The 14,123-nt window shown below is 37.9% G+C and overlaps 1 protein-coding gene across 4 annotated transcripts in view; it reads left to right on the top strand.

The window, feature by feature from the left end:
* LRBA (LPS responsive beige-like anchor protein) overlaps window positions 1-14,123 on the top strand; it is a 412,366-nt gene that overhangs the window by 32,039 nt on the left and 366,204 nt on the right. For all 4 annotated transcript variants that reach the window (XM_040582452.1, XM_040582440.1, XM_040582445.1 and 1 more), the window contains exons 3-5: window positions 9,693-9,924; window positions 10,059-10,159; window positions 12,358-12,453. In XM_040582452.1, the coding sequence (XP_040438386.1) occupies window positions 9,693-9,924; window positions 10,059-10,159; window positions 12,358-12,453 (429 nt within the window). The remainder of the gene's footprint in view (window positions 1-9,692; window positions 9,925-10,058; window positions 10,160-12,357; window positions 12,454-14,123) is intronic.

Genomic DNA, 14,123 nt, shown 5'->3' with positions numbered 1-14,123 from the left:
AAAATATTTTCTTTCTGTACCACAGAGGGTTGTCTTGCATACCCCCTGGGGTGCACATGCCTCACTTTGGATGTACTGGGAGACCTTTTGAGATTTACTTGACGTGTTTTTTTTAGTTTTCTTAGCTTAGGAAACTGCAACTTTCAGAAGGTCAAATGTGATATATTATTGTACATTAGTGACCTGTTATATATATTTTTTAGAAGTCTTCCTGTTCAGTATCTGTGGTGTACACAAGAAAAATTGTGTAATTGGTTGTAATTCTTTATAGTTGTAAGGGGTTTAGTACACCTGTGCTTTCCTTGTCAAATTGAAATAAATTCAATAATTGAATCCATAGTAAAACTAAATGTTTAAAGGAAGCATCTTAAAATGCTTTCTTTTTGAATTATTATAACTATCCTTGCACACCAGTTTGGTAGAAGGAAAACAGGTATCTTTGGTAATCTTTTACATTTAAGTGATTTGAAGAAAAAAAAAGTTAGCTGTTAGTCTTTCAGATGCTGAATACTAAGTAGGTAGAAAAAGAAATTTAATGACAAGAAAGCCTGGACAAAAATTGGTAAGTTTTTTTTTAGGTGTATACAAATGTATTATTAGACTTGATTTTTTTTTTTTCTTTTGCTAGTTATTGCTAAGTGGGAGTTGCAGTGGGAGTTGATCTCCTTTGCTCATTTTAACTTATCTAACGTCTGTGTGGGCCCATATTTTTAAGTATACGTAAACTTAGTTGTATTTGCTCAGGCATGGTGTCAGTGTTGTATAGTTTTATTTTCCTGATTTGGCCTAAAGGCAGAATGAATTTGCTTCTGCCTGCAGCATACAATGTAAATGTCCTGACTGATGGAACTGGGTCCAAGCAGGGCATTCTCTGTAGAGTCATCCTGACTGTATGGTTAGTTCCCCATTCTGGACTTGTTTATTCATATGATATTAGAAGTGTTATCTTACGGGCTCCTTCCTTGAGGGGAGGGATTAAGATAGGATAGGATGCAGACCTATGCAGCTTGGTGACTGAGGTATGGTTAGTCTGTTTCACTGTATAGCAGATTAGTTTTGTTTACTGATGAGTGGTGTTTCCAGATGACAAAAAAATTAGGTGCTTGATGAAGTTACATGTGTCTGGATCCTGAAAAAAATAATAATCTGGTTTTAATATTCTTTTAAATTCAAATAAAAATATTAGATAACTTTTGAAAGTGTAGCTAGGCAGGGGAGTGCTTGAATAGTGAAATGGACAGGATGGTACAGTGCTTTGCTATGTATGTTTCATGTACTTGAGTTTAAATTCAGAGTAATGCAACTCAAGCAGACTTTCTACTGGATGTCATAAAATGACAGATTTCTGATTTTTAAAATGTCAAAACCATAAATCATTAGTTTGCTAAGATTGCACTAGCAAGCTATTAAAGAACATGGCAGTATTTACTGTAGATAAATGCAAATTTAAAAAGGTTCTCTGTATCATGGTTTAAATGATTTATTTGCTTTCAATGTACATATGAATCTGATGTGGTGTAAAGATTTAGGATATTTCATTTCCTGTGTGGAGCTGCAAATTTGCATATTATTAAACCATCTCTTGGAGTCATATCTTTCTTTTATGTCTTAAACAGTATCACAGGTTAAGGTACACTGAGAAAAGTTAATTAATACAAAAGCAGAATTTAATGCTATTAATACAGATGCTGGAAAGATAGGAATTTCAGCTGGATTTAAATATAGTATATATCTATGTTAGTATCTATTGAGATTTATAATATAAGCCAAATTCTGAAAACAGCCAGGTTTTGTAAATACGCCTTTAGCCACTCTTTGGAGTGTGTTAAAATTTTGCCTTGAAATTGTTTGATTTGCAAAAAATCAACTTGGTAGTCCTTTGTTTCCTCAGGGATTTGAAATAAAGCTTATAGTCACATAGTGTCCCTCAGGAGCAAAGGGTCTCGTCTCTCTGTTCAGTGTTGTGCTTTAGACAAAAGCTGGTAGAGAATAAGTTTGATACTGTCTCCAGTTTTATTCTCTGAACTTGTCCAGTGGCCTGCAGGTTTGCAGCGTGTATTTGCTGTTCAGTCTGTGTCAGAGCGTGGTTCCCTGGGCCCCTGGTTCTCACAATTTGTCATGTTCTTGGCAAACTTTCTTCTTATATCAGCTGTCCCACCTCCTTGATGGGTCAGTAAAGATTGGGAGAGAGGTAAAATTCTTAATATTGGACTTGAATACATCTTTCATTTTTGGAATCCCTTGTTGAATTTCCAAAAGGGATGACAGAAACACTGTGCAAGATGGTATGGAGTGCTGTAACTTTCTTGAATTCAAGTGTGGTATTTGTTTTTAATTTGAACTGTTTGTACTAAGATAATTTTTTTAAGGGACACGAAACTGATAAAAAAAAAATGTAGTTTTTTTGGTTTTTTTGTCTTTTGAAATTTGTTTTTGTAGGATCAAATTTAACTTTGGTAATTTCACTTAAAACTGGGATTGTTCCTTTTGTAAGGTAGAGATTGAATTTTGTTTTTTGGTACATACTTTTAAAAAAAACTTCTAAAAGCTTTTTCTAAAATATATTAAAACCAGAACTGTATAAAATTTGAAATTCATCGTGCTGCTGCCCCTGCCTCTGTGTTTAAATACATTGTGTAGAGCTAATGCTTGTTTGCATTGCTTTGCTTGCACTGGGCTTAACTGCACACTGCAAACTGAACTAGTTGTGCTAGTGAACTAATTTGATGTAAAAAAGTGTGTGTAACCAGAGTGAAAATATGAGATTATTAGCTAGGGTAAATACAGCATCATTGATAACAGCATAATTATCTTTTAAAACAGGTTTGTGGGTTTGGTGGTTGTTTGTTTTTTTTTTTCCTTCCCCCTCCTGTTAGGAAGGAGAAACCTGTAGGCAAATGTCCCCCACCATAAGGATGCTTCAGATGTATTTTACCTACCTGGACAAGAATTTTGATTTTTTTTTTAAATTTGTTATTTTGGCAGAGTCATTTTAACATATACATAGACTTAGCTCTGTGCCGTTTTAATGAACTGTTCTATGTCTCAGCTTAACCGGATAGGGGATATTTGCTACTCTTTCACGTGTAAATTAGGTAAGTTGTGTGCCTTTTGTAGTCAGCAATTGCCAAGTTGAAGAAACCCTGGTTATTTTATACAATCAATACTTAAATGTAAACTTTTCTGCTAATTTGAAATCTTATCCAGTTGTATTTCCAGGGATACAGCTTTCTTCTTCTTTGTGACAGAGCATGAGGTATAAGCTGCTGATACAAAGCTGTCTTGTGGAGGAAGAGAAATATACTGTGCTGAGACACTATCTTAAAAATGTGTAGTACTGAGTTAATGGTTTCAGATACAACATTAGGTGGCAGTAGTAGACTCTTAACACCTTGTGGGTGCTTAGATTTACGTTTAGGTAATTTCCAAACCAGAACCAGATTTGAAGAAATTTTATTTTAATATAGAGTGTTCATGGTACATCACTATGAAGGGAAGCAATGGGAATGATTCTTTTCCTGAATGATCCAGCTTTGATGATAGTTAATAACAGTATTGAACAGAATCATCAGAAAGCATCAAGGTGAAAGTGGGTGCAGTGTTCTGCAATGCCACTACTGATGTGCCTGGTTTAAAATGGACCTTTCCAATTTGCCAGGTAAACGAAGGTGTAGGCTTTGTTAGGAACTTGACAAGAGGAGAGACAGCAGCTAATTAAGAAGAAAATGTACTTCTGTCTGTTTCTTTTTTCCCTTAAAAAACAGAAGAGATGAGTACTATTAATATTCTTTTTTTTGTAGTGTAACTGTTGGGTACTGTTGGATGAGGTGGAACTGCTGACTTGAGCCTGATATATCAGCAGGAAATGTTTGTGGTTTTCCACTCAAGAAATACCTGTTTGCTCTTTGATTGTTTTGGGGTTTTCTGAGTTGTTTTTATTTTAGAGTTTTTTTGAACATGGAAAAAAGTAAATCCAAAGTTGGAGCAAGATTAAAGAGGATGCTTATGGAGGAGGCTGGAATAGAATCTTTCCTTCTGGTCACTTGCTGGTCTCATGTTACTTTAAACTTTGAGTGAAGGTAGCAAATGAAAAATCATCTAGGTCTTGCTGGAAGGTTATGACCTTACCTTTCATGTTACTTGTACTTTGTTTAGTTTTTCTGTTGCATTATGGTTGACATAATGGCAATATATTGAAGAAAAAAAAGTTGACATCCAACCTTTTTCTGTCTCTTATTTACCTCCCTATAGCCTCTCTGGGCCTGAGCCCTGTTTTGTCACGTTTTCATGTTTTCACTAACTTGACATTCCTGCTAATGTTACTATTTCATATACTTACCCAAACTATCAACAGGCTTTCCTGCCTAATATCTCCTCTTAAGAGTTAAATTTTAATATGTTTTTACCTCCAAGTGTTGTGTTGGTGCTAGAGAAGACTATGTGGAAAAGGAGGGGGTGAGGGGCAGAGAATGGATTGCTGCTAATCACTATGTTTGAGTTACTCTTTTCCCCCCCCCCCCCACCTTTTTGCCCTTGTTGTCTGTGGAGGCCTTTCCAAATCAGAACCATCTTTTTATCACACCCAGAACATGTACCACAGTGTTGACTTTTTACCGTTTGTGTCCCCTCAGGGGATTTGACTGGCTTAGGATCACTTCTGATCCTGTGAGATCCTGACCCTAAAGAAATTTTGGTTCTTATACTTTGAAATCTTTGGCATGTATTTTTGATGATCAATAAATTTGGTTTTAGTTTCTGAATACATAAAAGGGAATGGAGTCCAGGAGGTGGGTTATTACTTTGGTGGAAGATAAATGTGGGCAAAGAATATTACGTTTATTGTTGCTCAGAAGCATGATGGCTAAAATGAATCCATCTTTTTTGTGCTTGTGTTTTCCAGAAGCTGCTATCAGATTTTGTCATTGAGGGATGAAAAACATTTTTTTGTTGTTGTTTGTTTTTGGTTTTGTGGTGTGGTTTTTGTTTTTTTTTTTTTTAAATCCTTGGGTCGACTGACATAATGTACAATTGCATTAAGAACAGGACCATTTTGGATAGCATAGCAATTTTGTGAACAGAGGTAAAATGTGGGGTATATATCAAACCTTTAATTCTTGAAATAGCAACTGGTTTAGCTTCAGCACATTTTTCTTGATGTGGATCTTGTAGAAGTACCTTACTCTTATAAACAGAGGATTTCAGGCAGTTACCAGGTTTGCACACACATCTTTGTGGGTTCTTATGTGTGCCAGCAGCCCAGAAAACCAACTGCATCCTGGTTTGCATCAAAAGAAATGTGATCAGCAGGTCGAGGGAGGCGATTCTGCCCTTCTCTGCTCTGGGGAGACCCCACCTGGAGTACTGCGTTCAGCTCTGGGGGGCCCCAACATGAGGAAGCCATGGACCAGCACGAGTAGGTCCAGAGGAGGGCCACGAGGATGGTCAGAGGGCTGGAGCACCTCCTGTATGAGGACAGGCTGAGAGAATTGGGGCCCTTTAGCCTGGAGAAGAGCAGGCTCTGGGGAGACCTTAGAGCAGCCTGCCAGCGCCTAAAGGGGCGTACAGGAAAGATGGGGATGGACTTTTCAGCAGGGCAAATAACGATAGGGCAAGGGGGAATGGCTTTAAACTGAAAGAGGGTAGATTTAGATGAGATATTGGGAAGAAATTCTTTACTGTGCAGGTGGTGAGACACTGGCCCAGGCTGTCCAGAGCAGCTGTGGGTGCCCCATCCCTGGCAGGGCTCAGGGCCAGGCTGGATGGGGCACTGAGCAACCTGGGCTGGTGGAAGGTGTCCCTGCACGTGGCAGGGGGTTGGAATTAGGTGATCTTTAAGGTCCCTTCCAACCCAAACTGTTCTAGGATTCTGAAATTTTCACTGAGATAGAGCTGACCTGTTTGACTGCATTTTTCTTTTTTTTCCTTCATGGGATAGGCATTTTCCATTGGATAGGCATTAACCATAATAGTTTTGGACATACTAAAGAAACAATTCTGAGGTCACAAGGTCAACATCTTGAGGAAAAGTGACATTGCGTTTTGCCTGGTTAATAGTTGTTTCATTCTGGCTTTAGTGGACAAAACAAGTACGTTTGTCTTGATGTGTAGGTTATCTAGTAACCAGAAGGATGAGGAAACTCTGCAGAAGTGAAGGTTTTTTTTTGAGGTTTGTGCTAAAACTGTGGAGATAGAGCCCTGTAGTTCTCCCAGGTATAGCAAGGTTGGGTTTTCCAGGAGTAATGCTGATTATGGTCTTGACTTGATTTCTCTTTTTCTGTTGTAGTTCATTGAAATACAATCCCTCATGTTTTCTTAGAGGTTTTTGAAATATTTTATATCTGTCACTGGGACAAATTACTTTAAAATAGATTCATAATCCAGATCATGACCTTTCAGTGAAGTGGACCTTGACTGTGTTTATTCTGAGCCATTTTCTGCATGCTGTAGTTTGGCAGTTGCTCACCCAAAGAGTGCACTATCTCTTTTATATTTTGGATCACTTCTCCCATTTTATTAGATAAAAGACTTAAGGCAAAGAGAGGCTTGCTGTGTTTAAATTGGCTTTTTGTTTCTATTTAGAAGTGAGGTAGTGCTATTTTATACTTAACATTAATGCTATTATGTTGACTTCTCATTAATTTGGTTCTCTAAGGGGGTAAAAAACCCCCAACCCACACTCTCTGAATGTGTAGATAGAAATTGCTGTGCGGTATTTTCCCTGCTTTCAATCAGCTAAATGTAGAAACATTTTACCAAAAAGTTTTAGGTATTGGTTTAGCTTATATATTTTTCAAAGGTAAATATAACAGGCAAAATGTAAAATTTGTGAGGATGTTTCTGAATACATTGAATACTGCCCTTTAAAACCATTCCTGTAAGCTTATACTTAAATCTACACGCTGAAGAAAGAAAACGTTATGCCACCCTGTAGGTTGCTATAAAGATTGTTTATGCAGCTCAACACAGGACTTAAAATAAGTTGAATTGGAGAATTTTGAAAAATGTACTGTGCGACATAAGAGACCAAATCATGCTGAAGTGCAAGGAAAGACTATACATCAGTTCAAAGGCTACATTATTCAAAAAAATACAACCATAAAAAAGGTAATAAGATTACATTCTCACACTTCATGGCTAGTAAGGTGCATTAAGCTGCTCAGATATTCATAACTTACTGTGACATTTGGGAAGATTACATTTTGCTGTGCACAGCCATTACTGCAGCACAGATAATAACTAGCCAATGCATGGACCTGGATTATGATCCCTGTCATTGGAAACAAATTTGTGTTTTGAAGGTTGATCAGTTTCAAATCATTATTAGAAAGGGTTAATATGACATACTGTGGGGTGTGTGTGTGCTTATGTGTATCTAATGGGTATGCATACATATAGTACATCAACTGCACTGTGCCTTTGGTATATTGCTTTCTCTGTCAATTTTTTTGTCCTCACTTCCCTTAAAGAAATGTTAAAATGGTAATTATTTCTACCATAGCATAATATTTCCTAAATGTACTTGCTGAAATGTTTATGTTTGCAGATTAGATTGGAAACCTAATTTGACAGCTTCCTGGATGGGTGGTTACTGATAATAGTGTATCTAGCCAAAAATGAAAGATTGGTGGTGTAGACTATAGGGTGAAGGTAAGGTCACCTCTAGTTGCTGTATATGGTTTTGGTGTGATAATTGATGGTTGGCAGATAGTTAAAACCAAATGCATGAAGAGTTGAATTTCTTGTTAAGAATTAGCAGGTGGTTCGTGGCTAGATTTTAACCTTCAGCTATTCTGTCTGTACACAGAATGAAGTATTTTCTTTGTTTCTTAACTTGATGGTGAGAGAGAGAGTGGCTTCTTGAGGAATACCTCAGTTTTGTAAAGGGTGATAACATTAGTGTAAAATAAACTGTTACATTGGTTATGTATTTTACATTTCCAAACATTTTGTTCAGGGTTTTTAAGGGTGTGTGTGTACTTTTTTCATTGCAGTTGTTTGTGATAATGCTGTGTTAATCCATTCTGCTCAGCATTCTCCCTTGAATTCTACCTTATGGAGCTTTCTTGAGGTAGGCCTCTGCTCCATCTTATGGAAGGGGAAAACTGAGGCTTGGAGAATGATAATGACTTGATAGATTTGTTTGAGTTGACAGCATGAGTTGATATAGAGAAGCTGGGAATATAATTCAAGTCTCCCCATTCAGTTCCTGCGATTTCCCTAGATATTAAGGAAGCATCTGATAGAAAATTGTGTAATTATTTTTCATGACCAAGAGGGGAGAAAATGGAAAAGTGTAAATTACTGTTTAGAAATTGTTGCCATGAGACATTGTCTATTCTGTCATAAAAGCAGTAACTTTCTCTGCTTCTTGTGGTGTTTGGCATTACTGATTTATACCCTGAAGACCAAGGATTGCTTCTTCAATGACAAGATTTAGACACTTGAAGAAAATGTATGGTAATTTCAGTAGTTAATGAAGAGTGTATATTCTGTTCCATTGGGTAAGTTTATCTTCAGATCCTGACTAGCTGAGAGAAGCTGTTGGAGCTAATACAGGAGCAAGTTATTATATGTATTTTGGGACAGTTTTTACATGGTGTGACTTCAAGTGACAGTACTGAAAGCTTGTGAGAGGAACACCATGTAGGACCGAAATGATGTCTTTTGTTAGACAAACTTGTAGCAGTGCGAATGAGCTGAGATACTTTTGATCATGAGTCCATTTTGATTGTTTGAGTCAGTGCGATCTGAATTGCTATTTGTATGATGGTGTGTAATAGGTATTTTGGCAAGCATGACACATTTTTAAGGTTAATGTAGTTCTAAAGTCCAAGAGAAGTTTAAAAAATGGATGGAGGGAATTGAAGTAGAGGAGTTAGGTTAGTACAATCCCTTTCCTTCAAGTGGAATTGTTATTTTGTTGAGTACACAAATGAGAACGAAGTAGGTTATTTCCTTTCCCCACCTCCACCTCCTTGGCACATGCATATGTACTTGGTTACTCACTGTATGTTCAAACAAAGCCTGCATCTAGGAGACTTGAAATATTACAGGATTTAAGTGCCTTAGCTGTAGCATAGTCAAAGGCTTCAAACAGTGGTGCTGTTTCACGTTCATACAAACATAGCAGTCCTTTGCTTCCTTTTAATATCTGTGGCTACTAATGAAACTGGCAGTTAATACTTAACCAGCTTTATTCAGTATCTCAGGAATGACTCTTAAGTGTTTGTAAGTGGTAATATTTCTGATGTGCATCAGCTCTTTCTGGCTAGAATTGCCCTCTTACTTGAGGTGTGTTAAGCACATGCAAAGGAAAGCTTTTAGGGCCAGTCCAGGTCATTTAAGGTATCTTAGCTGACTTGGCACTCTCACCCTGTTTTAGAGCACTCTCTTGGCCTCTTCACTTCTCGGCTGTGTGGGGTAGCTCAGGACATCTGTATCTTAAGCTACCCAAATGTTGTTCTGCAGCAATTGTCTGATAGTAGGTGACACCTTAGGAGCAACTTTGTTGAAGTTACTCAACAGAACTTGAAACAGAGGAAGAATAAGTGATATATTGATACTGGCCTCATTATGGGTTTTTTAGCTTATGTCTTTCATAGCTTGCTTCTTGCAGAATAAATAACCTCAAACTTGGAATGGTACTTTGATATCTTTGTCTTAAGGTTTTCTTAAAATCTTTTGTCTGAAAGCTTGTTGGGGGCCGCTTTGACTTGGAAATGAACTTCATCATCCAAGAAGGAGAAGGCATAACCTGCATGGTAGACTTGCTGGACAAGTGTGACATCACCTGCCAGGCTGAGGTGTGGAGCATGTTTACAGCAATCTTGAAGAAAAGTATACGCAATCTACAAGCATGCACAGAAGTGGGGCTCGTTGAACAAGTACTCAAGAGGATTGATAGAGCTGACAACATGATTGCAGGTATGGTTTCACCTAGTGTCTGACTCAAACTGTATTCCTTTAATGTAAAATATCATGGAAACATTTAATTAAGTGATAGAAATTAGACATTGCATTTTATCAAGTGATTACATTTCTGTTCTTTTCCTTTTCAGATCTCTTAGTGGATATGCTGGGTGTGTTGGCTAGCTATAACCTGACAGTTCGAGAACTAAAGTTATTCTTCAGCAAGCTTCAAGGAGAAAAAGGGAGATGGGTAAAAGAAAACACAAAATTGAAAGCATTTTTGTGGTGTTGCTTGTATTTTTCCTAATGCTCGTAACTTAAAAGGTTATTTGATAACCTTTATAATAAACAAATTTTAAATGTACCAAGAAATATAGGATGTTTTTTGGTATTATATCAATGCATCTTTTTACTTGCAAGCAATTAAAATACAGAGAGTAGAATAGTGATGAAATTAAATTTCCTCCTGGATCTACAGATCAGATTGGTCTTTTTGAACACCTGGGAATAATATGTTGACTCTAAGCTTGTAAATCCAGTTATGTGAAACTTGAAGGAAAAAGGATTAAATTTTTTTGAAGACAAAAGAGAGAAATTAAAAAAGTGTCTACAGTGGCAGTTCAGTGTGCTCCTATTTTCACACTTGTTGTTCTTTACCTGAAGATTGAAAAAAAATTACCTTGCTAAGGAAGTGAAAATTTATGGCAGAAATTGAAATGAACTCCAGCTGAAAAATTATATCCTGTGCTTTCTCCTGCTCCTGTGTGAATTACAAAGTGAGAAGAGGGTCTCCTTTTAATGTTGAGAACCTCCTTTCCTAAACTAAAAATTTGTATGTTGTAGAGGCCACTGGATGAAGTTTTCTTTAACACAAACACATTGTTAGAATAGTTTCCAATTCCTGGAAAACAATAATTTTAACTGCTTTGAATTTTAATTCAGCCCCTGTTATGTCTAAATAGTCTACCTAGTGTAGGGAAGGGTAGCACAATGTCAAATAATAAAAAAAATGCTTTCACTATAAAAGCCAGTATGCACAAGTAATATAAAATTTTTTAAAAGACCCTTTGAAATAACAAAAACTTTGCAGATCTTAACTTGCTCAAGTAAAAATACTCTAAACTTAACAGAGGGTTTAAACTTAATAATTGAACATACAGAGTATATTTAACCATAGATGAATTAAAGTTGTCTCTTCATAACATTAACTTTTTCATTTCCTGTCTCTCTGCTATTTGCATTTAATTTCCTTTCTTTATTAAAAACTAAATATAGAGAAAAGGAAGAGAAAAATGCCATGGTTGCATTGCTAAGGAGTTGCACAACTCCATAAATCTTAACATCAGCAGCGCTGTAAAGATACAAAGTATTTGGCTACAACAGATATTACCTGGTTGAATTCTACAGTGCTGAAGACATCTAAGCAGTTCAGTGTTTCATCCTCAATTTTAATATAGATTCATGAAGCACTGTTTATCTGACTATAATTTTGGTACATTTAAAATACTTGTAAACATTCACCCTCTGAAAACTGAGCATTGCATGATCCATTAGAAGAGGGGGAAAAAGTGCACTTTCAGGAAAAGATCATGAATGTAAAATTGTGGTTTAAAAATAGATCTACTGTAAAGTTATAAAGTGGTAAAAGAAGATGCACAAAATTGTTCTGTCACTATGACCAGTATTTGCTGTACTGTTGTGACCTCATGTACTTGATTTGAAGTTTATAGTTTTTTTTGCTGAGTATTACAACAAAACCGATGCAAAATTAGGGTGGTGGTGGGCAAGTGTTAAGTATTTACCCTGAGCACTCAGTTTAGGTGCTCCAAACTACCCTTGAGACTTGAATATTTCTCCATGAACTTAAATGAAGGGATATGTGTGACCAAAGACACTTTAGTGTATGACTGTAGTCCTGATGAAAATAATTCTGTCTGCTGATCCTCCCTCTCCCTTTTGCTAAGTATTTTCCATCTCCCTTGTGCTGGCACAGGTCTCATGCAGCCACATCCAAGACTGCTGTAACTGAAAATGGGGGTTTGCATTTGTTTCCCCTAAACTGGTTTCCAGCTGGATCAGTTAATTTTCTTTAGCTCATTGCAGATCCACTCAAATGGTAGCACTGATGGGAATGAACAGGTAGAGGGAGGAACCAACATTCAGGGTCAGTTTAATTTATGCTGGATGAAAGTGTCTCTGGCCTTTGAGTCCTTAATTCAGTTACCTGATTAACTGTGTTTCAGTGCACCTAATGCATATTGTGTGAAGGGATCCATGACTTTGTTAATGTTGTTTGAGTGTTAAGTGTCTTACCAGAATAATACTCAACCATGTGCAAAGCTTTAAAATGTGTGAAAATTTGTCAAAATTAATTTTTTGTGTGTATAGTTTCTGCTTTCTTACAGGTGTGTTTTATTTATTTACAAGTGTAGTAATTCTCTTTGTCAGCCACCACATGCTGGGAAGTTACTGTCTGTGTTAAAACACATGCCTCAGAAGTATGGACCTGATGCCTTCTTCAACTTTCCAGGAAAAAGTGCTGCAGTATGTAGATATTTCAAGTCTCTTGTTTGTTGGTCTGTTGTTCTATTATGGTCATTGGTTATTTTAATTTGTGATTTTCTTTTGTCTCATTTGTCATTGTCATAGACTTAGAATTTTAACCAAATTTTTTTCTCTGCCTGACACCTACATTATGCCTAAGTAGTCATGCTTATAATAAATGTGCATTATCACTCTAGAAGGACAAATACTATTACATAAAGAATGGATGTAAATGAGGCTTTTTTTTTTTTCTTCCCAGACTGTTCAGTTAAATCTTGTTGCAAGGAAAATCTGCCTGCTTTTTACTGTCCTGTTTCTGTGGGAATGGTGCTTATGTTCATATACAATATGTGTGAGAGTGGCCTTGTGGTGGGGTTGACCTTGGCTGGACGCCAGGTGCCCAGCAAGCCACTCTATCTCTCCCCTTTCTCAGTTGGACAGGGGAGAGAGAATACAATGAAAGATTTGTGGGTTGAGGTGAGGACAGGGAGAGAGCGCTCACCAATTCCTGTCATGAGTAAAAGAGACTCAACTTGGGGAAATTAATTTATTGCCGATCAAGACAGGGCAGGGTAATGAGAATTAAAAAATAAATATTAGAACACTTCCCCCCAACCCCTCCCTTCTTTCTGGGCTCAACTCCACTCGCATTTGCTCTGCCTCCTCCCCTTGAGTGGTACAGGGGGATGGTGAATGGGGATGGCAGTTAGTTCATCACATGTTGTCTTGGGTGCTCCTTCCTCCTCACACCCTTCCCCTGCTCTGGTGTGGGGTCCCACCCATCAGAGATAGTCCTCCACAAACTTGTCTAATGTGGGTCCTTTTCCGTGGACTGCAGTTCTTCATGAACTGTTCCAGTGTGGGCTCTTTCCATGGGGTGCAGTCTCTCAGGAGCAGACTGCTCCAGTGTGGGTCCCCCATGGGGTCACAAGGCCTGCCAGCAAACCTGCTCCAGTGCAGGCTTTCCTCTCCGTGGGGCCACAGGTCCTGCCAGGAATCTACTGCAGTGTGGGTTTCCCACAGGGTCACAGCCTCTTTTGGGCACATCCACCTGCTCCAGTGTGGGGCCTTCCATGGCTTGCAGGTAGATATCTGCTCAGCTGCTTAGTTCCACGGGCTGCAGAGGGACAGCCTGTCTCGCCATGGTCTTCATAGGCTGCAGAGTAATCTCTGCTCCAGTGCCTAGAGCCATCTCCTCCCCTTCCTTCACTGACCTTGTTGACTGCAGAGTTGTTTCTTTCAGATATTCTCACTCCTGTCTTCCATCTGCTGTTGCACAGTAGTTTCCCCTCTGCCTTCTTAAATACGTTATCACAGAGGTTCAGCTTTGGCCAGTGGTGGGTCCATCTCGGAGCTAGCTCTGTTGGGCATGGGGGAAGCTTCTGGCATCTTCTCACAGAAGCCACCCCTGTAGCCACCTCTGCTACCAAAACCTTGCCATGCAAGCCCAATGCAGCCTTACATGTGGAAATATTTGCTAGTGAAACCACAGAAAGTGTTGAACTTGAAGTGGCCATATTTGCAGCATTTGTTTGTTCTTTTAATGATCAGTTGATGTGATAACATATATTGCTTATAAGAATTTGCTGAGAAAACGGATCCTAGACATGTATAGGCTGAATAATCATGAGAGAGTATTAAATTTCACTATGATTACTTTTCTCATAATT

Source organism: Falco naumanni, chromosome 1 (assembly GCF_017639655.2).
Source record: "Falco naumanni isolate bFalNau1 chromosome 1, bFalNau1.pat, whole genome shotgun sequence".
NCBI classification, from domain to species: domain Eukaryota; kingdom Metazoa; phylum Chordata; class Aves; order Falconiformes; family Falconidae; genus Falco; species Falco naumanni.
Note: the sequence above shows the minus strand (reverse complement) of the source record. Positions and strands in the feature narration are given on the sequence as shown.